General features: G+C 48.6%; 1 protein-coding gene across 6 annotated transcripts in view; it reads right to left on the reverse strand.

The window, feature by feature from the left end:
• LOC114842697 (RNA-binding motif, single-stranded-interacting protein 3-like) overlaps positions 1-25,184 on the reverse strand; it is a 122,650-nt gene that overhangs the window by 61,161 nt on the left and 36,305 nt on the right. For 2 of the 6 annotated variants that reach the window (XM_055503340.1, XM_055503339.1), the window contains exons 1-2: positions 24,415-25,184; positions 1,400-1,587 (exon numbers count right to left, since the gene is read on the reverse strand). The exon at positions 24,415-25,184 is cut by the window's right edge. In XM_055503340.1, the coding sequence (XP_055359315.1) occupies positions 1,400-1,587; positions 24,415-24,489 (263 nt within the window). In that variant the 5' untranslated portion in view covers positions 24,490-25,184. Of the gene's footprint in view, positions 1-1,399; positions 1,591-24,414 lie in introns of all 6 variants that reach the window. The other 4 variants (XM_029128474.3, XM_029128473.3, XM_029128475.3 and 1 more) reach the window with 2 other exon arrangements.

Raw genomic sequence — 25,184 nt, forward strand, 5'->3', positions numbered from 1 at the left:
AGGAGAGCGGAAACAAGGACGACAGGGGAGGAAGGGAGAGGATGGTGCTGCTGGGAGGACTGGCACAAAAGAGCCTCGCCCGGTAACAATAAGGATGAGGACGACACCGCCTGAAAGCGCGTGCGTATATGTCTATGAGTCACTGTGGCCGGCGTGTGAATGACACGCCCGTTTGCGTGCGGCGTTCCCTTCACGCCGCTGAGTGACAGGAAGCCGTCGCTCAGTCTCCTTCCAAACGCTGGAGAGGTCTGCGAACTGTCGGCCGGCTCCCGACGCACAGGGCGCCTCCCCCACTGACCTTTCCTAAATGTTACTGGCCACTTGGCACACTGACTGGGCCTCTAATGAAACTTTTATTGGCCCCCATTTTTCACCCCGTTTCTCCAGAATGCCTCCGGGGCCGAGCTAAAATATAACAGGCCTGAACTGCAGCGGACACACATGGGGAGAAGGTGTGGCGCATGAGTGTGTGACTGCGCATGCTATAGTCCTCACGCCTTATTCTTTCATGCTGAAACGCATCAGAAACTATGATCATTTCAAGTCCTAGCTGGAGAAAACGCATCTCAATGTACTAAATTGTCCTCATACATGTGATAATATCAGCTAACAGCTCAACGCAAACACCTCTCTCTCTCTCTCTCGAACAGCTGTTTGCTTTAGTTTGGTAATGAAGTAGCTCCAGCGCCCAGCCACATTCTCACCTGTAGCACCGACACGCTGCTGCGGGTAAAGTGACTAGAAATAATCGCCAGCCTATTCCCAACCAGAGCGAATGCGGCCAACGATAATGTGCCGGGACTACGGAGCGTCAGAGCCGCTGCAGCTCCGCTCTGTGCTGGAGTCGGACCACTTTTATGTGAACGTTGGATTTGGACAAGTTGAGAAAGAAGAGTATTCAATAGTACAAAACTATGTGTTCTATCAGCCAAAAGTAATGAATTCCTGCAGTTCGTGGTTGGCTTTAGTCGTGTCATGGGATTTATTAATAATAACAGTATATCAGAGATCTGCACAAGGACAGAAAGTCTGGGGTTTAAAACCTCTGAACAGAAGGGTGTGTGTGTGTGTGTGTGTGTGTGTGTGTGTGTGTGTGTGTGTGTGTGTGTGTGCGTGCAGTGCACAGATGAACCAGTCCAGAAGGGAGCGGATGGGTTAGGCCCAGTCGGGCTGTGTTTTTTCCTCAGAGGAAGCACATGGGAGGAACACAGAGGTCAAGAGCAAAATGTTGATGCTCATTAGAGGCTGCTGCCGAATTCAAAACTAATTAGCACGAGCTGAAATAAACTACGGAGGAACGAGGCGAAACCCAGCTACAGTGAAGGATGCCATCCGACGCGTTTGCCAAGTGATGCGCAGCCAGACTTGGTTGAGCGGAGCAGAGCGCAGTAGGACTCACGGCTGGCACAGCTTAATGAGGTCCTGGTCAGTGGTGGCAGGTGGCAGGCCTCTGATGTACAGGTTGGTCTTACTGAGCTGCTCCACCAGTCCTCCTCCTTGACCTCCTCCACCTCCACCTCCACCGCCTCCTCCTCCCGTTGTGCCTGGGCTGGGCGGAGCCATGGGTGGAGGCGCAGGAGCAAATGACTGCTGCGGAGATAGAATCACAACAGAGGGGAGGATTACTAAAGGTCACAGCCCATTATCATTTCATTTCCACTTTTTGCGTCATAATAATCACATGAACATCAGCCTCCCGATAAACAAAACCTCGCATCGTTTTGAATAATCTCTTCCTGCATCGAGTCCCATCACAATAACTTGATTCAACAGGAAGCCCATCGGATTAAGGAAGCAGGATATGTGTAATTAGCAGCGTGCATGATAATCATGGTAAGTTTTCCTAACGAGGATCATGCTAAGGAACTTGTAGCAGGAATCATTAGACGCTGTGCTGCACAGACCCATCGCTTGTACAGCTTCACCTGCTTCAATCGTAATGCAACAAAACTGTTTTCGAAGAAGAAGAAGAAAGCCTTTATTGGTCATTATCACATACAATGTAACTGATTTCCAGCACATGCAGGCTTGAATCAAACACATCCCAGTCAAGACTCTGGAACTGTGACATTGCTAATGCTTCTTCTTTACTATTACTTTAATAAGTGGGTGCAGTCGTCCAGTGTTTTAATTCAGGCTGGGGCCCTTTATCCCCCGTAACTTACTCAAATGTTTTCTTTCAGTCCCCACCGTCCAATTACGCAGCTCAGCACTGACTGAATGACTTAATAAGATGACGGTTTCTGGCACGGATAAAGGCCAGTGTGAGGATTAATGAGAGTTTGGAACTCACGGGTTTGGAGATCACCCACCCGCTGCCTCAGGCAAACAATTAGGTTAAGTTTGGAGGAAGTCAACAAGTCAGACGGCTCATATGACCACAAGCATTCGAAACGCGGCGTCTGCTGCCTTGACGTGTGACCCGACCCGCTGTGGGGAACTGGACGGGTCAAGGACTGGACATGCAGGAGACAGGGTATACAGGAGCCAAGTGTATGAGTGAGTAGAAGGAAGGCAGGTCGTAGTGTATGCGCTTGAATGAGTGCTGGATTAAGCAGAGTGTGTAGCGATTGTGTGTGTGTGTGTGTGTGAACCAGTGTTTGAGAAAATGTCAGGTTGTCACCACAGCAAAGCGGAGCCGGAGCCAGCTCTGATATTAATCCATTACCTGTACTCTCCTCAACTGGCAGTCCTGTCTCACACACACACACACACACACACACACACACACACACACACACACACACACACACACACACACACACACACACACACACACACACACACACACACACACACACACACACACACACACACACACACACACACACACACACACGCACGCTGACATCGCACAAACGACAACACTAACAGGATTCCAGACTGAGGCGGGCGTAAGAGGAGCTGCAGTGTCATTTACAGGCCAGAGCCACATTCTAAGAGGAGAGAACGTGCTCATGAGGCTGAACAAAAGCGTGACAGAGCACAGCGACGAGGAACAAGCGTGGCACTAGAACGTCACCGGAACATCTGCTGATGAATATTAACTGTTCCCTGAAACGCTCGCAGATCATTTCTCAATCCCAAATATTGTCCCTGAGCTTCTCAAACATGCGCTGAAGTGTGTTCAAGCTGAATGTAATGAAATGATGAAAGTCAGCTGTCAGTCAAAGCAGTCATGAGATCCGTTTTGGGTTTGACTATGTTCCACTTATGATACTGTATATTTCAGTGTTTCCACTGAAGCTGCAGTTCAGTGGCTGTGACTGTGACAGCTTCATTTCCGCTTCATCAGGCTCCGTTCTTATTAACGACACAGAGCAGAGCAGCTCGCTGGCAGTACTGAGAAGTGTGTGTGTGTGTGTGTGTGTGTGTGTGTGTGTGTGTGTGTGTGTGTGTGTGTGTGTGTGTGTGCCATGTCTGCTTTATCGTTCATTCATATGAACTCTTGACAGTAGGTTTGTTAATAGACCACACCTGAACAGAACAATAGCATGGATTCAATACAAGGCTGAAGGGACTGAGATCTGAATGAGAGCTAGGATCAGAATGCAGCACATGCGTCCTCACTAACAGAAGCACACGCTCCAATGTCCAGGTATGAACACACACACACACACACACACACACACACACACACACACACACACACACACACACACACACACACACACACACACCTGATCAAAGCTTTAGCCCAGGGAACCTCTTTCAGCCAATTTGTGCAGCTGTCAGTGTCGGGCCGATAGTGAGCTGTGTATGTAACGTGTCAGAGGCTGTGATAGGGAAATCCTTTGAAACACTAAAATCTCTCCCAGGCATCCGTGTTCCTCCTCTCTATCCCTCTGTCTCACTGTGAAATTCCACTCCACCGCCGCCTGGATCTCCCTACAGCCTGCTACACTTTCTATACACGCCCCCCCCTCCAAAGATTAGCGTGCCGTCGGAGCGCGCGGACCGCAGGCTGCCTCTCAGCTGGCATTGTTGACACACTTAGTACAGTGGAGCCGCTCTCACAGTGTGTGTGTGTGTGGGGGGGTGCAGCGGAGCAAACTGACGCACAAAGCCAACGGCGGCCGCTGCGTGGCCCTCGTCGATGACATCACTCCTGAGAAGAAGTGCCACTAATTTGGCACAGCTACGAACAAACAAGCGGCGAGTGAGGGGAAGTCTTGCGTTTCCCACCAACCATATTTCCAAATGAATCAAAAACTCCAATTTGCCACTATATTGTGGTGCAGCAGCATTTGTGATGTGGCACCGGACGCCTCGATGGCGGCGTCTTTTCCTGGAAAGCCGGGGGTATTTTTAGCAGACAAAAGCCAGGCTGCGTCTGTGCATGCGCTACGCGCGTCTGTGAGTGCACTGGACCAGTCTGCTGCAGTCACATCTGTCACCTACTGAGCATCATCAGGACGAGAATCAGGCGGCGGCGACGGCCTGTGAAGCAGCGCTTCCAGCAGAAATCTGCGAAAGTTCCTCCTGCAGTGATGATTTTTGTGTGTGTAACTAGAAGGAAAGGTCATGACTGTACCGGCCTGTTGCTGAGGGGGACGCAGATGTCAGACTTACTGTATTTACAAAATCAGGACACCAAAAACAAGTAATTTGCTTTAGTCAAATAAATCTTTTGCTGCATTTTACTTTTGTGTAAACAGAGGTTAAACACATACTGTACACAACGGGCTTAAAACAAACAGAACCATCGAAATAAGTGAAATCCAGCCATATTCCAAACACAAAATATTATCTTTAATTGGCGAAATAACAGACTTTTAGACTCATTCAGGCCATTTAAATGCAGATAAGTGCTCATCTTCTGTTTGGTATAATTGCACTGAGCGCTGAACAAAAAGACGGAGAAATTCATCTGAGAAGATGAAGAAGAAATAATTACCAAACATGGTCAAAATAAAGCGCTGCGAGAGCATCTCCAGACAGTTGCACGTCCCCGCGAGCGCGGTCTCCTTCAGTTATTAGGACGTTTATAGTCCGCTGGACCGCAGCCATGCTACGCTGGACATGAGCAAAACGGGCCGCGGCTCCAGCGGACAAACAAACGAGGGACGGGAAAATACAGCAAACCGCTACCGGAGGAAGACGAGAACCTTGAATGTGCAATATCTGTTTAGTCGCATCAAATCTATTTGCATAAAACATAACTACTGTACTTGAACAAGCTTAACACAAACATGCTAATGAGTGGGCAACATTACGGCTGATAGAGAAGCGAGTAAGAAATTAGGAGGGGGGGGTTACGGGTGAACGAGCAGTTCCGGCCTCTTCGGATGCTTCCTGAAACACAGAGGAAAGAATGTGGGCTATTTTTGGGCCCGGCGCTGATTCCCTCTGACTCTGGGTCCATCTAAACACGGCGGCGGAAGGGTTTAGGGAAGAGCTCATGAATACGTTGCAATGGAAACACGGGTCCCAGTATAGTGCCATCCTTCAAAAAATGACACGAGGAGCTAAATTAGACCCTGGCTCCTCTGTTGGAAATCTCCAAAAGACAACGAGTCATTGTTTTAGGAGTGGACTGAACTATTCAGACGTGTACTCGCTAAACTGAAAGTGGCTTCAGGGTAAAAGACGAACAGACTTATTTTTGTCAATGGAAGTAGAAAATGCTGGAAACGATATCCAACATAAGATATTTACATCTACACACGAGGCTGCAGGCTACAGGCATATTGTGATTGGCTCGAAAAGGATCACACCTCAGGGTTGTTTTATGAAAGCAATTCAGCTCGAAATTCCGGGAAAATAATTCACCTTGAGCTGCTCCCTGTAAAAAAAAAAAAGTGCCTCGAAAAAATGGAAAGTGAGAAAATACATTTAAAAGACCGACGGCGAAGTCCAGATGTTCTCGCCATTTACTGAAAAACACCAGATCAAATTTGCAGTTCAAACATGTAATCAAATATCAGCCTTTGTAATTGGTGTCGTCGGCCACTGCATAAACACACTGCTCCGATTTACGAGCGCGAGTCTAGCTTTTACTACAGTCTGGGGCAAACAGACGCGGAATTAATGCAATTACAACCTAGTTAGGCCTGTCAGGAGACGCCCTGCAGCTCCCTGACGCGGGAGGAACTGGAGATCACGTTTTACCGGAGTGTCTGCAGGTTTCATCAGCCGAGATCTGAAGCGACCGCCGGGTCGGTCGGAATGGAAAACCATGGCTTTAATTAAAAGTGCAGGACGCCGACCTGTCGGAGCGCGGCCCGCGCGGCCGGCCTCGCCTCCGCTCACGATAACAGGGCCAATGGAAAGAGTGTGAAGCTACCGCTGGAACGGGGCGCGTGTACAGTATATTTCGTTTGTAAAACCGCCGCATCAGCATCTTTATATGGGATCACTCAGTTATGACACGGCGCATTCTTTGTTCCAGCTAAAACATTGACCCCCCCGTGTTTTCAGCCTGTTCGTCTTCATGTGCAGTACTCCCACTGTCTCTCCCCGATCCTCTTGCTTATCGCTCACCTCTCCCCTCACCTTCACCCCTCATCACGCTCCAGCTTCGCCTCCCAAATGGCTCCTCCCCCGCCAAGGGAAGGTCACCCCGGCTGCTTCCCAGCGGAACGCCGCGTTCCGCCCGTCTACCTCCCGATCCCCCGCGTCGACAGCATCGGCAGCGCTCGGGCCGGTCCCGAACCCGCTGCGCAGGCATCCCGTCCACCGACCCGGTGGGAGATAGGGAGGCGGCCGCTGAACTCGCCCGGCGACTTCCTATGGCTGAGAAGGTCAGAGAGAGGCTGTGTGCGCGTGTACGGGCGCGCACAGGTTGACTTGATACTATTGTTCCAGTGGTCAAGGCTGAGTGAGTGATTGTGTGTGGGGTTATGGGAACCGTGGATTCACAGCCCACCATCCATCCATTCACCAGCATCGAGCAGCAGCAGCAGAGCGTGTGTGTGTGTGTGTGTGTGTGTGTGTGTGTGTGTGTGTGTGTGCGTGCGTGCGCACGTAGCATGTGTTTACTTTCATACGTGCTGTCGTGCCTGTCAACCATCACTCAAGCTAAGCCTACTACGCCGGAGCAGCCGACCCTGCACCCTCCCCCTGCAAACAGAAATCCTGAGTGACACGCAACAAAACAATCCCAGTGCATTACGCTTCAAACGCCGTCCCAGTGATTCCGACGCCACCGTTCTGCTTAGAACGAGGAAAAAAGAAGCGGGCGCCTCGCTCCTCATTCTTAATTGCGTGACCTCTAGCATGCAAGTTATAAAAAAAAAAGGGGAAAAAACATGCATATTGAAGAGCAGCTTCAATGCACAAAGCTCTTTTATTATGTATATTTATGCAAATGGCAGGTCCGTTTATTCAGGACGGCCTCTCTCGCTCCGCCTCTCGTGGTCCCCGGTCCGTTTCTCCACCCGTCTAGACCGTCTACAGAAGTAGGAAAAAGTATGGAGGCTTCATTGCACTTAGGTGACTCCAATAAAAGTTTCAAATGAAGCCCTGTTAAATATTGCGGGGTTCTATCGTCCTTTGTTACTGCTAATGAACTCGGGATGTCTCTTTAAAAAGGTGAACTGTACATTACATTCCGATCATCCAGCAGCGCCTCTCTGCCTCTATCTCATCATCTCCTCCTTCCATATTAATAATCCCACCCTGGCCTTTCTGTCCCTCATCTCCTCACCGCTCTCGTCAAACATTTTGTTTTTCTACCCTCCCCGGCTTCACAACTTCATCTCCTCTCATTTCAGCCGCCCCCCCCCTCATTCCTCAGCTGCCGTCAGGCGCTGCCCTCTCTGCTTTTCCTGCTCCATCATCTCTTCTCCCCTCGTCTCATCTCCTCCGCGTACACACGCTATCGGCCGCCCCCTCCTCTCCTCCAACACCGTGCAGGAGATTAAAATATGAGGAAACAATCAAGCTTTGGCTCATTAGCATATGAACAGGGGGCCGACAGGCAACTGCACACACGACAACGGTGCCCTGGAAATCCACCGCAGAGCTCCTTTTTTTTTTTTTTAATCCGAGGAATGACTTTTTACCATATTTTGTTGAATGAGACGGAACAATCATTTGCCGGTCCTTTCAGGCAGTCAAATTACCATCAGAATAAGAGAGCATAAGAATGAGACACAATGCTTATATAGCATCAGGTCAAAGAATGCAGACTATAGAATAAGTGAGCAGACAGAATAATGTTTCTCCGCTGCAACAATGAGAAGGTAAAAGATATGAATTGGTGGGTTTTGTGTGCGTGCATCCGCGCACGACTCTGTCTCCTGCAGCAACAATGAGAATCTGACAAGACAGCAGTGTGTGTGTGTGTGTGTGTGTGTGTGTGTGTGTGTGTGTGTGTGTGTGTGTGTGTGTGTGTGTGCTCTCATTAGTAAATCAATTAAAGTGTCTCTATAGGTGCAGCATCACAGGTTGTGACGTACAGAGTGGAATTGTGGGAGGATAAGAGCAGAAATGGAAATGGTAGCTTATTAAATTCCTGAAGCCAAGCAACAATATGAGGCGTTTGTGAAAATACTGTGCATTGCAGAGGTGGAAAGTATCAAAACGCTTAGCGGAGCCACTGCCGGTCGGCGAGATATTAAATTACATCAATATTGCAGAGTTTGATTGCGTAACCGGGTGAATTATTTCAACACAATCATTACATTTCACACAGGCGTTTAGAAAAATAAACTGAAAAGCATCCTTTAAGTAAGAAAACATTTAAGCTTTTAAGGGCTGACGCCAGCGTTTCTGCAGTTTCCTCTGAAATAGTCTGTTTTCTTACTTGGCGCCTGCTTTGCTAATTGTTTAATTGGGTCAAATTGGTCGAACTGGTTTGCGCCGCTACTGGAGGAGGCGATTGATTCTTGCACTCAGAAGCGAGAACATCTTTCCAGTTGTGTCAAGTGCATCAAAAATCTTTTTTTTTAAATTACGCTGTGATAAATGAACAACAACATAATCCCTATAACCACGACCCCAAACTTCTGCACAAGCATCAATCCTGCTGTCGTACACGGTGACGCGCAGAAAGGTGGAGCTCTCTGGAAACATGATTCATTATGTGATGCTGTGGGATGTTTATCTACAGCCTGGGAGTTGACAGGGGACGTGTCTAATTTCGGCAGAGCAACGAGTTCATTCATTATTTGAGGTCCACACACAGTGACAGGATTGATCCGCGTTCTTAGTTACACATATTTCATTTCTGTAAATATTTCAGAAAACTATACAAACAGTCCTGTGAGCAGTGAAGTCATCTAGGCTGATGCAGTCTGCAGGTGCAATACTGTTACAAAACAATGGCAGGGTGGAATCCTACTGTACAAACATGTGTCTGCGAAGGCCCTGCAAACTTGTCTACAATTATCTCTGAATCAAGTGAATGCCCCCCATATTCCTGATCCTGACCCACGGTAAACAAAGCCCCAGTGCTGCACAGCGAAGGATAACACTGCAACATGAGGCAATAAATGATGAAGGTTGTTCACACAGAGACACTCCATCCATAATTTCAGCGAATTACATCCTTTTTTATTTCATTTCAGTCATTTCCATGGTTCCCTTTTTACTTCACGCACTGCCGGCACAGTTCATTTGTTAGAAGACGGATATGGAAACTATATTTATTATATTTCATCTATAAATAAGAACTACTATTCTGCTATTACACTCGTATTTTACTTTAAACTGCAGACGCATGTAACAGTTCCTCTGTGGGTCTATTCCCCGTGGGAGGATTACGTCTACGTCAGGCATTCACGGCATCTCAACGCTCAGCCTCACATCCGTTTGCTCAGATTTAGAATTAGAATTTGTTTGAGAACAACTCAGTAGCGCAGATAATGTATGTAAACAACCTTAATATGCAGTGTTAACATGCTAACAACTCCTTAGTAGCGTGGGTAGAAACGCCTGCGAGAAGAAATCAGTGCTTTACAAAAGATGATCAACTTTGAATATGATGCATTCGTCCAAGGGCATATCCTTTTAAACACATTGTTAAGTGATGAAGATGAGGAGTCGGAACTCGACCCGGACACAGGTTGATCTGTTATGTCCCACATAATCAGTGTTAATGGAAGTCAGAAGAAACCACTGTCAACAACGAGCTCTGTCCCTGCGAGACGTGTGATGCATCATTCAGCTCATGCGATCCCTTATTATGGGAAGTCAAGGTTTACTGGGATCCACTTGTGCTGCAGGGTCAATGCACCGCCGCAGCTACAGCCTAACGCATGGTTCAATACGACGTCTCCTCCACGGCAGCCAGGTCGTCTCTAAACACGCTCGTCCGCTCCGAGGGTCCCCCACCATTCATCATGCCTCCGCTCTTTTCCTCCGCCGCGTCACTCACCCCTTCCTGCCTCCCCCTCTGCTATAATTAACAAATATTGGAGAGGACGACATAGGAGTGGAAGGGAAGCGGGGACAGTGAGGGGATCAGAGGCTAAGAACATGCTGAGGGGAAGCCAGGGCTGCTGACCCGAGGAGATCTAGAGGGAAAATCCATAACAGGACGTCGGAACGACGGCAGAGCAACTTCAAATCATTGCAATTTTTATTTCTCAGGCAGGAGATTAGACACTGTGTCAGAAAGGATACGCGGCGCAGTGGCTCAAGTACAAGTAAAAGCAACGCATCCGACACGCAGGATATGAGTTAGGCCTAATGATTGCACTCTCTGGATTTTCATTCAGAAACACACCTACGCTGTGTGTGATTTACTGCCGAAACGACGCTGGCAATTTATGCCGACCGTGTTGTGATCCAGCCGCACACTCGTGGAGCCACCTGCCAAAACAAACTGCATCTGGACCGTAATGAGCCGCAATAAAATATGGCGAGGGGACGCCGCGCGCTTTTCCACTGGAAATTCCATTTGCCGAAATGCTGATTGGCAGCGCAAAGCGACCCCGGTGTTATAGAGATTTGGGTCTATAAACAATTTCGAACCTCGCTCCTCTTCCGTCCCTCTGGGAGACGTTACACAGTGGCGACCATTTATAATTCACAAACCAGCATTGAAGCGTCCGACGAATCGGAGACGAGACGCTCCCATTTAGAAAAAACAAAGGCTGAACACAGGGAGCAGCAGTCAATGTATTCACTGATCATAACCCAGACACTGTGTGCTTGGATTGATTTAAAAGCCTGATTAAATTACCTGGGAAAGGTTAAAAGTATCCATTACTGGCTAACATGCTTTTGCTATTGAACAAAAGAGGGAAAAATGGGAAGGCAGCTGCATGGAGCTACAATCAGGCCCAACTCTGTCCTGGAGGCATAAATATAACAAAGTACTGAGTGCAGAAAGACACATATTGGAAGAGAAATATCACACTGAGCAGAGGCAACGAAGTAAACAGAAATCTTTCTCCAATATGTTTTATTGATAAGACATATCTTCGCCGTTCAGTCATGTCCGTCCGGTGAGAAAACACGAGCACGAGTAAGTTATCAAAACAAAACAAAACAAAAAGAAGGATGTCCCTGTGTGATATTTTAGCTGGTACAAGGGCACCGAGACAGCGGTGAAGCAAAAATGACCACGGGGGGAATGGAAACAGAGAGGAGTCGCACAAATGCAGAGAGGACGGATGGAGAGAAGACGAGAGGAGAGGAGCGGAGAGGACGGTGGAAAGGCCACCAGAGAGGTCACGTCTGCGCTTAATAATTTATCCTTTAAAAACCCGTCTGAGGCTTTAATTGCTGTTGTGGCTTAATCCTGAAAAGCACACACGCACACGCACACACACACACACACACACACACACACACACACACACACACACACACACACACACACCCCCCTCGGGGAGCCTCTTAGCAGCTGTGCTCCAGCTAAATTGGCTGCAGCGTGCAGCGGGTTCCTCCAGGTAGAACTCTGTCTCGTGGATCCGGCTTCTGTCTGTCTCGCGCTCGCCGTCACGCTCTCAAAAGAAATCGTAATGACAAGACGTCAGTCCCACGGCGCGCTTGTTAGCCGGATAAACACCCCGCTCGCCTCCGTTGTAATCTGTATTTAGCCGTTTCCACCTCGGCCCCGTCTCAGTCTGCGGCGAAGTGACAGCTTGTGAGTCCAATGAGCTTTTTCAGGGCAGGTCATTATTCTCATATTCGTATAATCACAGTTAGGTCCCATTAGTTTTGTATCCCTCCGTGCGCCAGTGTGACATATTTAACATTCTTTTGTGGCAGTGACATAAAATAAAGTGGCTGCGATGCATTCCTGAGCCAAGAGGACGACTGTGTCCAGCACACGGGGGATGAGGCTCTGGCACCTCTCAGTCCAGAACAAATGTATACTATAGGAGCATTTATGGGGCGATGAATCAATAAATGGAAAAGCATGAGGAGAATATCGGAGGACGGCATCTTCTCTGATATTATCGTCGAAGGCTCTGCTTAAAAGAATAATCCCCCATAAATGCCATGCGGACTATTCAGCGTTCATCTTTTACAGCGTTTCCTTCTCTAAGCGGCGTCCAGCTGAATCCAGCACTGCATCTGCGCCGGAAGCTTGATGAGCACATTCACTGCCCACATATTCTATCCTCACACATCAGCTCTGCTGGCGAGATGAGCGCCTAGGCCTTCGGCAGATCCAAAGGGAAGCCCGGCCGTCCGCATCACGGGGACTGTTACATGTCAGGAGTCGACTTCAATGTAAAACCCGAGCGTCTCCGTCCGGACGGCGTAGAACCGTCAATGATGCGTTTCACAGGTTGGACTCAAATCGTCAGCATAGATCACAGACAGGATTAACTGCTCGGTAGGTAATTCAACATTTCCAGAGATCACTACGCAGGAGCAGAAAATCCATGAGCCATCACTCATCACACAAATCATCAGCACATGAAACTGAAACTCTTCTCCTCATGTTATTAAAATGGAGGCGTTTTCCATAATAACATTAGGTCCATCCAATGACCAGGTTAAAAGGTCTGACATCATCGACACAGTAACTTTGAGATTAAGCATCAACTACTATTCTCTGCTTCCAGGCCAATTATTTTAATTAGTACCACAAAAAACACAGTTTCTTTGCCTTTTTCTTCAATATTTAATTCCTAAATCTTTTTTTCCTAAAAGACATCACCCAGGAAGGGAAGAAAGACACGGGTCAAATACGCAGAGCTCACATTAGCATTGATGATTTTATCAGCTGTCATCTGATCTAATTAACAGCTTCTTTATCTGCGACGGGGCACGACGGCCTCCGGCGACTGCGGTTCACCGGCAACAGCGCCGCGTTGTTGTGAATCTGGGTTTAAACCTCGGGCGTCCGATTTACGAAGGGCGACCATGGTCCAGGAGTTGCCGTAGTCCGAAATCACCCAGACAGTGAGGTTATCTCCCGGACCCCAGCACCACGAGAATACATGGCGTCTCCCAAATCCTATTGTAGCGTGAAATGTCACAGCACATTAGCTACAAGAGGGATTACCCTTCCTTGAAAGTGAAAGAGGGGGCGAGCGAGGCGCCTAAGGGAGATAGAGAAGCAGGGGGAGCGCAGGGACGTGTGTGTGGAAACACATGCCGGTGCACACAGGTGAATACGGGATGAACATAAAGTCCTACAAAGTGCTACAGTACTTCCCCTGCACATCCACTCTACTCCCCCATTCCCTCCCCCCCGCCTCCCATTGCTTTGCCACTGGTCATGATCATCTCTAGATCTTGATTTGGCTACGCTTACGGTATGAATTACACACACACACACACACACACACACACACACACACACACACACACACACACACACACACACACAGCTTATCTGTGTCTGGGAAGTTGAGCTTGGTTGGCAGAATGAGACTAACAGCTTGTGGCTGTACTTTGGAAGAAAGCGAGAGTCTATCTCGCTGCTTTTCCTCTGTTTTCCCTCTTCACTTTTGTCAGCCCCATTTCCCTTCTGTCTGGGTTTGTCGCTCAATCTGTAATTCGGCTGGACTTCCTGCGTCTCGATTGAAGTACAGATTGCGCGGGTTGAAATCCCTATCATGGTTTTCCAGCTTCGTGCCACGCCGCGATGTCTCCTCTGATTCCATTTTTCCTCACTCGATCTGGGTTTGCAAGTTTGACATACATACTGTATTTACAGTAGAAGGAAGAGCGTCGCCAAGCAAAAGTGAAATGCACTACATTGGGTACAGTACGTATCTGCAGCAGCTTATTGACCCGAGTCTGTCAACAACAGTGCAAGTCAAGTAGGAGACGATTAGAGTATACTGTATATACAGTATATATATATATATATAAAACGCCCTCTTACATATTTCCCTCTGACCTTTCTATGTTTCATCAGTGCCTTTGCCCACGCTTACATCGTGTGTTCTGCCTGTTTAACCTTTGACCTTTTTGAACCAACGTCCTTCTGTGCGTGCAGTAGTCTCCAAAGAGCCCCTTCAGACCATGACCGCCTGAAAGCGCCTAGCCCCGGTCCACCTCGCTGTCTACAGTATGGGAATATGAGCTAAGTGCCTTTATGTAATGCCCATTATTCTACATGTACTCCACCTCTTGGGTATACAGGCTGCTGCAATGTACAGCTACTATGCACGAGAGAGAGAGAGAGAGAGAGAGAGAGACTATACTTCAGTGTTTTTTTTTTTACCTAATGCTGAGATATAACGACATTTCGAGTTGGAGCAATATGAAAACCCAGAGCTTTGCGTTTGTCTTACTGCATCCACTCATCTAGGACTAACTGCAGTGTTCCATTCAGCCCGCCCAGCGCCACACACTTCCATGTGTGCAGCGGTACCATCGGGTCACATCGCCGCGCCCGTCTCGTTCTGCGCAGAACAAAAAGCTCATCGGCAATTACTCCGCGCCTTGTGCGCAGGTGGGTCTCCGGCTGCACGGGCTGAGCGCCCCCCCCCCCCCCCCACACACACACACACACCCACACCCCCCACGTCATTGATTTCCTGAGAGAGACAGGGAGGACTGAGCGAGGCCTCCGCTGAGAGGATAATTCCAGGGTTGGTACTGGTAAGAGTGCTCCAGTTGGTATTTTCTGTCACAGCGGTGCACCGAGCGCTCCTCCTGCTGTAGCCCGAGCTTCCGCTGCAGCTCATCGCACGCTTGACAGTTGCGGTTACGCGCGTGCGAGCAGGCGTATGCGCTCCGTACGTCCACGCGGAGCGATGGCGGCCTCTGCAATTTGACACTCCTGGTAGAAGACGTGAACCAGCAGTGAGACATCAGAGAAGAAATAGATTATTAGTTTAAGTGATAATGAGGATAAAGGACAAGATCTTAGTCTTTATATTATGAATTAAATATTGATCATATTGAACATCTTCTTCTCTTTATTTTTTAAATATATATTGACGTAGCAACAACCTTTAACCACTGTTCACTTAAGAACTGAGGCTCAGTGCCTGTTAACACTTCCTGCAGAAATGCCTCAGCAGCAGAATTTGAGGTCTTGTGCCGTTTAAGCCTCGGCCCAAGAGCTGTGAAAAACAGGTTCAATGGTGGAAAAAGCAAGAGGCCAGATGACTCGTCAGATTTCACGAGCGGTAGTAGCACTTCTGAAGCTGTTACGTTGTCTATTCGCGTTAAATCAGGCACACCTCGAGCATTTAAAACCACTTTGAATGTTATTTTTACCCTCAACTGTCACGCGGGGAGACTAACGCGCGGAGACAGCTCTGCGAGCACTTTAGCCAATGAACTATTATTGTTGGAGACTGTCTTGACTTGAAACAGTGGGGCGTCTGGGTGGGGGAGCCGGAATCTGCAGCAAGGCAGAAACTGCAAGGTTATCAGCGCATTAAAAAAAATAAATAAAGATGAGAAACTGCTTCTGTAATCGCCTCCTCATCGCCTCACCTGCGATGGGGAGGCGGAGACGATCCGTGGGGGATGTGCTGCTCATGACATTGACAAACCCGCATACGTCCCACTCACAATGGAGCTCCAGCGTGTTGTGCAGTGTAGAGTGTATGTAGTGTTGAATCTGCTAATGTGCAGCAGAGTAGGAGCATCCTACACGCACACACGCACACGCACACACGCACACGCACGCACACACACGCACACGCACGCACACACACACACACACACACACACACGCACACACACACGCTCTCAGTTTGTCAAAAGGCCAGTGCAGCACGTGCTGTGTGCCAGTCTAATCTAGCCGGGCCCTTCATCCCATCTCCTCCCTCCACTTTCACTTAAATCAACACTCCGCTGAGCGCTACAAAGCTGGAGTTGGACCCTCGACACGCGCGCACGCCGGCACGCGGGCACAAACCTCACATCTCCCCCGTCACTGTTGCTCCCTGTCTATCTCCCGGTGTGTCGAGCGCAGCCGGCGACGCACATTACACACAACATGACTCTGGCACAACAGGAGGAAAGGCCGAGGAGCAGCGGAAGCTGGAGAAGGAACGGGCCTGAGCTGGACGCTCCTGCAAACCCTCCGCCGTCTTCATGTATGAACTACTATAAAGTCGAGCCAAGTCATGTTTAATAAAAGCCATTGTGTAGTAACCCACAGAGAAAGCTCTCCTCGTACAGCAGGTGGAGTGCAAGTCACAGCCCACCAGCAGGAAGCAGCTCTGGTCACCGTGGTCCTGTTTATACGCATCAGTGTCTTCATTCACAAATGTCAAGTCCAAATGTCACAAACAGCGGAGGAGGTGATGCGCTGGTATACTATCTTTAGAAAATTACACACACATGCACACACTAACACACATGCACACACATGCACACACTAACACACATGCACACACATGCACACACTAACACACATGCACACACATGCACACACACACACACACACACAGAAATGTAAACAGCTTACTTTCAAGTGTCATTATTGGCCATTCACTTTGGACACACGTCCTGCGGTCGCAGCTTGTGCTCACACTGTCTCTCACACTCAATCAATCGCACACACACTCTCACACACACCACTACGTAGACAACGATGAAAACACACAAGCTCGCAAAAGTAATTTTACTGGGGCATAACAAAGGGAGTGTTTTACAGTATAATCCCTGGCTGGGACTGCAGGGGTCCTGTGTGTGTGTGTGTGTGTGTGTGTGTGTGTGTGTGTGTGTGTGTGTGTGTGTGTGTGTGTGTGTGTGTGTGTGTGTGTGTGTGTGTGTGTGGGAACAGGACATGTTTGGCCTGGCCGGACACCTCTGGCACGAGGACAGCGGCGTGTCTGTAGCCCAACTTAACTGCCTGGAAGGGCAAACGCTGGCATTTTTATAGACTTTAACTGCATTTCTTTACGTTTCCTCTCAGGAGCACGGAGGATGAACCGCCCCACGGCGCTGCAGGGCGCACCAATGGTGCTTGTGTCGCCAGCTCTGGAAGGCGACGCAATTTACAACAATGTCACCCGGTTGCAGCCAGTGACGGGGGACACATGCGCTTCAGGGTGGAAGAGTTGTTCCTCAGGAATGTGAAAGTCAGTTATTCAGTCTTTGTCATCGTCATACTAATGCAATTAAGCGTCAATTAAGCAAAAGTTCTATAAACAAATACAGTGCAGAACAAAAAAAAAGCTTCTCTGAAATGTGACTAACACGCTTTCATTCTGCTCAAGTGCCTCGACAGGAACATGATCAGATTTCTTGTACTGCATTGATTTTTTTTTGAAAGTATTGGGGAATATTTTCAGGACATAACAAACCACGGGTTTTTGTCAGATGTTCTGCACCTCCGCTTCTGATTTTGCACTTCCTCGGCGGCTCCTCTCTCCCGCGCGCTCAAATATATGCATTCGAGCAGATACACACATGTTTAAAATATGAGCGTCCTGCTGCTATTTGGCCCCAAATCCCTGGTAAATAGCGGAATGTCATTTAGTGCGCTTTAGCCGTGGCGCGCGCTCCGAGGCGTATCACGCATGTCAGCGCGGAAAATACGTGTGAAATACATGGCACTAATGATGAGCGCTGAATTGATATGGCGGCGCGCTCTCTAATAAAACCCCCAGAGCTCGGGCTGGCGTGAAAACTGGGGCAAGGAGCCGACACCACGCAACACTACACACGCGGATTCACATGAAAACGGGACGAAATCAAGCTTTACCATCACATTTTACGCATTTCATTTTTTTTTTTTTGCTTCTTTGTTTATGTGGACGGTGTTTTTTTAGTTCGGCATAAAAAGATGTGACTCATCACTTTTTACAGATGCTGAGAAAACCCCATCGACGTTTACGGCGCCCATAAAATGAACGCACAATTGAAGCTCTTGCTGTTGCTACACACTAAAGTCCATCAAGCACCCGAGAAGGTCAAACGTTTTACATGTCCACAGGTGGCGACGGCGGCACTGAAAATGACTGATGCCTGTTTTCCACAGCAGCCTTTACATTTTTCCCCAGTAAAAGTCAGGCTGACTTGACGCTTTCTTCCCATAAATGGCTGAAACCGGCACGTCGCATTCTTCTCAGGGGTAGAGTTTCTCCTCAGCTCGTTTGACCTGCGCCGCCTCAAGACAAGACGAGATGCGGCAACAGATACGAGGACACGACTGAAAGGGAAGCGAGCGGAGTGAAAGATAGGAAAAGGAAGCAATAGCGGAGCGGGACAAGGACCAACATATGGGGGGAAACTCCCTCAGGCCTTTCTTTCAATTATCTCTCTGGTCTCTGGTGTAGGGATCACTCACCCACCAGCGCGCAAACCCTCACACCCCACCCCATCACACTCCCACCAGGGAGTTCACACAATGAATGGAAAATGAGAATAAGCACAGCGCCAACTGAAGCCCCACACTGGCAGCAATAATGACATCCTGCACTTAATGCGCACGGCGAAGAAACAAATAAACGCGCGGCGCGGATTTTCACCCGAACGCGTCTGGCGCTCATCATATTTCACGTGGCTTCATAGATATTTGACAGATAGGCTTTTTTAATAGGCTAAATTTGGGGGAGGTGCGCTGGGGATGTGGAACGGGCTTGACATGAGGATATGAAGCGTCCGCAGCGTTTTGGAGCAAAAAGGCTCCCGCTCCGCTTTGAGCCGGAGACGGAACCAGCAAAGACAGTGAGACGGGGGCATTTTGGGAGATGATAACACATAAAACCCAACAACTACAACCAGTTTATCATAAAAACACAATTCTCATCGCACACTGAAACGAACCATCATTGTCAGAACCTTGGTTGTGAGCTCATGCTAAGCTCATGCTCAGAATGCTACATGCTAAAGACCCGCTCCCTCCCCCGGAGCCTCCGGCGTTCCCCCGTCTCTCCGGCGCCGCCTCGCTGAAGCAAATTTTAACTCGCGGGGAGATTTTCGAAAAACACCCGGGCAATACCTTGAGTAGGGTTCGCTTCCAGACAATATTAGATCATGGGGCGTTCTGTCAGGAAGCGTTGGGGGCTGCTGGAGCCCTCAGCAATTTCCGTGGCGTAACTGTTTGAGGTAGAGGGCTCTGACAGCAGCTTTTAAGAGGCAGAGAATCCATTAGACAAGGGTCGCTACAAAGTGGCCAACTATTAAAAATGCAGCAGCATCATTATTCTCTGACCCAGCCTCCATCTCTCTCTCCTTCACTGTATCATCCTTTATTTCCCTTTGATCCCTCTATTTTTGTTCTTCTATATTCTTTTCTCCCTGGCCATCTGTTCTCCTTTTGATATACTGTGTCTCACTCTGCTCCCGTTCGCCTCCATTCCTTTCTCTCTCCCTCCTCCACATATCTTGCTATTACAAGCCTAGCAGGGGTGAGTCTCTCTCTCTCTCGCTCTCTCTCTCTCACTCCTCCGTGCATCCACTGACCCGCCGAGGCTCTTTTGCTCCTTTTCAACTTAGCGAGGCACTGGTCAGCGCTCGCTACTGTACTGGGACGAGAATAGAACGGCCCGTGGAGAATAATAAATGGACATATATGGGTGGTTAGGAGAGTCCCTTTTAAGCAGTAAAAACTACCCATGCCCGGCAAAACTGAACAGATGGCAGGAGAGAGCGAGGCAGAGAGAGCCCAGAACACAGTGGGAGAGAGGCAGGGAAAGAGAGCGAGGCAGGAGAGTGTGTTGCGGAGAGCATTAGAAGAAGGCAGCATAAGGCCATTGTCTATTCTCTCCACTGGCATATGATGCTATCAAGAACAGAGCGCAGATCCAAACAGAATGGCTGGGTCTTTAACAACAAGCACGTGATGACATTGTGGGTTGTAAACGCACAAGCGATGCAGGCAGGCAGATGTGTGAGGTGGGACGGGGCATGAGCAGAATGCGCGCCGGGCTATAAAGCCCGCACTCGCTGTTTACTCGGCACACGCACGCACGCATTTATGAGCCTTTCTGGTGAAGGCGAGGTATTTTTCGCCTTTACAAGAGGAGGAAGAGGAGCTCGGAGGGAAACGAGGAAGGAATCGCGTAAAAAGGCACAACAGGGGAGAGAGGGAAGATCAGGGGATAACTTAATCAATTTCTGGTGTTTACACATGCAGATTTCCATTTTGCGTGTTTCCCCCTCACCCGCCTTTATGTTTACTCATCAGCACTAAGCCAACCACTGACCACATTTATCTAGCACATAATAGAGAGTAATTGAATGTGAAAAGCTCATTTTTGAAGGGATGAAAAATTCTGTTTAGATGTTCGGGCGTGTCCGCATGTGTCATTACTCTGAAATCAGCTGAATGCTGTTTCTCATTAGCCTAATTAAAGCTCCTCGTGTGCTACTGAGCATATTAGCACACTGATCTGCAGCAAACGAATGATCGGCTGGCTGATAATGTGACATTTTTTTTTCCCTTTCAGCCTCTCTCTTATCCTGCTCTTGGTGATTATCATCAAAGATTCACATCCTCAGTCAATCATCATCAAAAGCTAAAAGAAAAAGAAACTGCCAGAACCAAAGTCTTCCATGCAAACATACAGTATAGATAACGATCCACACAGGTATATAGGTATAGGACATATAGGAGCATTAAAGCAGATTAGGCGCATTAGGAAAGTTGGAGCGCTGCATTGAGTCCTGCACGTAAAACTGCAACAATAACTACTCTACAGTAAGTTTGCAGTGTGATTTGATCCCAACAAGGAATTAGAAGTTTTTTTGCTTTTAGCTGGTGAAGAAATCATGCCTCCAATCAGGAAACCCCTAAACATGGCTTGTACTAAAAAAGGAAAGATTGGAGCTGCAGGCCGTCCCTCCTGCGCTTAACAAATCACGCAGACAACAATGCAGCAGGGCTCGAGGCTCAACCCTCCCCCCGATCCCCTAAAACCCTCTTACAGTCATGATTAAGAGCTGCTGGTCCCTCCCCATCCCCGGCTAATGTACACTAACTGTACCTAGAGCCTATTATGGAGGCAGAGCAAGAGCAATTCTCCATTTAATAGCCCCACATTTACACACACTCCGTCATCTGGCTTAGCATTGTTAGTTTAAGCTAGTAATTTCATAACTGCCTTTGTGCGAGCGCGTGTGCACGCGTGTGTCTGGTTAAAGATTGCTATTGTAAGGCGGTGAAGGCGGTGCACATTTGATTGATTTCCACAGGAGCAGAGCCTCAACTTGCTGGAATCAAGATTAATAAGAGGCCATTTACATCTGCAATCAGATCAGTGAGCAAGTGAGAGAGAGAGAGAGAGATCGGAGAGTGTGAGGACGAGATACGTGGACCGCACAATAAATACAATCGTTGTCTGTCTTTGTAAACTGTGCACAAAGAAAAGGAGCCTGAAAAATACCTGCACACCTACATTCACACCCACAAACGCTGATCTATATCCACTCGCATGCACACAAACACACATCCATATACTCATAGGCAGATCAAACACTAGGCTGTTGTCAAGGTCCATATAGATGTATAAGTGAGCTGTTCTGTGGGGCCCCCGACTCGACACGCACACACACGCACACACACGCACGCACACGCACACACACACACACACACACACACACACACACACACACACACACACACACACACACACACACACACACACACTCGACTGGGACGTGGAGAGCTTTAATGACAGCAAGCTGCACCAAGAAGGGGTCAGGCTGGTGAATCACCGCTCAGAGGCCACACACATACAGACACACACTCAAGATACACGTCTGCACTTAAACAGGTGGGAGTGAGCAAATCAATTCAGTTCGCGCTCAAACTCACAAGTTGATGGACAAAGTTACAGGCTCACGTACAGTCGCTGATGCAAAGCTGACGCACAGATGCAGGCTTTATTTATATGGTGATGTATATGCGAACACACACACACAAAGACACACACACACACACAGGCTCAGCCGAGAGGGAAAACCGGGGAAGGTAGGATCCAATTTGATTTGACCTTGACAACGGAGAGAAAGCGAGAGAGAGAGAGAGAGAGAGAGAGAGAGAGAGAGAGAGAGCGAGGGTTGATGAGATGAGGGGATGAAGGGAGAGTAAGGAATGAAGACATGGTCTGGGCCAGATGCCTGTTGCAGATACTTGAGAAGTAGAAAATGACCTTGAACTGATACTTAGACAAATCATGAAACAAGAGACAGGAGTGTGGCATGGCAACACCTCGCGGGTTGGACAGATGCACAGGAAACGCAGGGTGAAGGTGACATACATGTACTGTACGTGTGCATGGGACGCGTTTCCTGGTTATACTGCACTGCACTGCTGGGCTAATAGGAATCGCTGTTTCTTTATTATGGATAGAAAAGGGGAGTGGGTTCATTATAAATCTGATGCAATCAATGCAACAGTTTCTTATGAGTTTAAAAATGCAGCGGTAATGCAACATTAATGCCGCCAGAAACACTGGCTGTCAACCTTCTGAGCGCATTTGTTGGAAAAGATCAATCGGGTGTTTTCGTTTTAATTCCTTCTGTCGAGGAAAACTCTAATAAAGACAGCGCTTTTACCAAGACGCAATTACCATATGTATCCTTGAAGTTTCTTTCATTAAAAGGAAATTTAGAAGCAACACAGTTGGCGTCGCCCGGTGGCAGCTATGCATTCGCTCTCCCGCATCAGCAAACGCGCGGGCGCGTCGTCGCCGGTGTTTATCGCGAGCGACTGGCGGATGCGCATTAACAAACAGTTCCCAGCTTCTGTTTGTTCATCTTGAGTGCATTCTCAAAAAAAACCCATCTCCAGACGTGAGTGCGCGCGGCTTCGGGATCAGCACGTACAGTAAGTGGGTGATGTTGACGTGCCGCGAATGCAGCTAATTGGTAAAATGAAGTTTATAATTTAAACAAAGTGCTCCGTCAAAGAGAACACTTTTCTGTTGTTGTACCAACTTCATCGTTAAATGTTATTCTTAGGGTGTTGGAGCTTCGTTTCCACATTCCTGCTACTGAGAGTTCGCCACTGGCCTAGAAAATGTTTGTCCAACATATTTTTAACTGCTGAACAGTAATTTTCTTACCTGCTCTTCCCACACTGTGTCCGCCCGATAGCATGATCTCTCTATTCTCATCACATCCCACTCCCACTCTTTTATCTCCACTTCACTCTCCATCTCTCTTGCTGCTGACAGCTCCACATTTACACACATACAACTTTTCACGCTTTATCTATCACATATAAAATAGAGCAAAAAAAAAAAAAACAACAAAACACACAAAAAAAAACCAAATGAATCACCGCAGACAAAGGGAAAGGCAGGCTGGGCGATATGATCCGTGAGCAATCGATCAGGTCTTAGTAATCCAATTTCTCTTTGGTGGTGGTTGAAAGCTCAAGGAGTGTGTGTGTGTGTGTGTGTGTTTGTGTGTGTGCGTGCGTGCGTGCGTGCGTGCGTGCGTGCGTGCGTGCGTGCGTGTGCGTGCGTGCGTGTGTAATTTACAGTACGTGTGAGTATGAACATGTAAAAATAAAGCCAAAGGAGCAAAGACAGAACCGGAGCTCTGTCGTCTGTAAATCTGTACATCTGGTTCAATCTACTACATCTACAACGTGCTATGATAGCTGATGGGGATATGGGGGGGGGGGGCTTCTAGTCAGAAAACAAGGGCTGAGGGATGGGTGGGCCTCATGCCCTGAACTTGAACCTGAAGCTGGTGGGGTCACGGAGGGGAGGATGGGGTCAAGCACTCAGACGAGATGGAAAAGGGAAAAACCCGGCCGAGTGACACCAATATATCCCTGCTGGGACTGCTGGGAGAGGGACTGGGGAGGGGGTTGAGGGGAGGGGGACATGGTGCCATTTAGCAAGCTGTCTTCAGCATCCATCTAGGAGCTTTTTTCCATTTCGTCAAAAAATCTACAGCATGAATATCTTAGTCAGACTTCTTCCCATGCCAGTTTACAGAGGAAAATGACAATTAAGGGGTAATTACCACACTTACTGTAAAGCCTTCCGCAAATGGAATTTTGTCCTGAGATGTTAACAATCGGGAAGGAGATTTAAAGAGGTACTAGGCAGAGAAGCACTATACCCACCCAACACAAAACACATGTAAGAGGAGCCAAATGGGTCAACTTGTAGACCATCCTACCTTGGTCTGGAGATAGTGGGGGTAGTAGTAGGTGTAGTGGGGGTACATTGGTTGCTGCTCCAAACGTTTTCCCATGTAGCTGGAATCCAACTGAAGGTCCTGAAGGCTGGAGATAGAAGCTCGCAGGTGGCGCTGGAGCGGTCCGAGGGACCGGCCCGGTTCCGTCACACGACTGCCTCCGAGGCGCGGAGAGCGAGCGCCGCGCTCCTATAGCGGCGTGCGCCCAACACGCCCAGCGAGGGACCGACGCAAGGGCAGCGGGCGAGCGAGCGCTTGAGATTTTGCTCTGTCCACTTGTCCGGGAGCACGGGGAGCACCTCGCTGGACCCCGGTCTGGACGCAGACGCTGGAAGGCTGGGGCGAGAGCCGAGGAGGAGGTGCAGGAGGGGAAGCTATGAAATGATAACAGCAGGCAACGCAGGAAACAATAGGGGGACTGAAGAGAGAGACGGAGAGAGGGAATAAAGAGAGGGAAAGACAAGACGATTATGGGGAGGAGGAGGAGTAACTGGGACCTGGTTGCCGGTTCCTTGCACTCTCCGCTCTAAAAATCAGGCTCAGTCTTCTTCTTCTCTGTTGCCCTGAACATGCCCCTCACTTGGCTTTCAAGCGTCTCTCGTCCTGTGTCTCCGCTTCCCTGTCTCGTTCTTCGACTCTCTCTCTCTCTCTCTCTCGTTCTCTCTCTCTCCTGACGAGACCCTGATCCCACCGTGAGCTCAGCCGTATCCCGACGAACGCGCGCCAGCCTCCGCTCTATCCTCAAAAGACAG

Source organism: Betta splendens, chromosome 16 (genome assembly GCF_900634795.4).
Source record: "Betta splendens chromosome 16, fBetSpl5.4, whole genome shotgun sequence".
Lineage (NCBI taxonomy): Eukaryota > Metazoa > Chordata > Actinopteri > Anabantiformes > Osphronemidae > Betta > Betta splendens.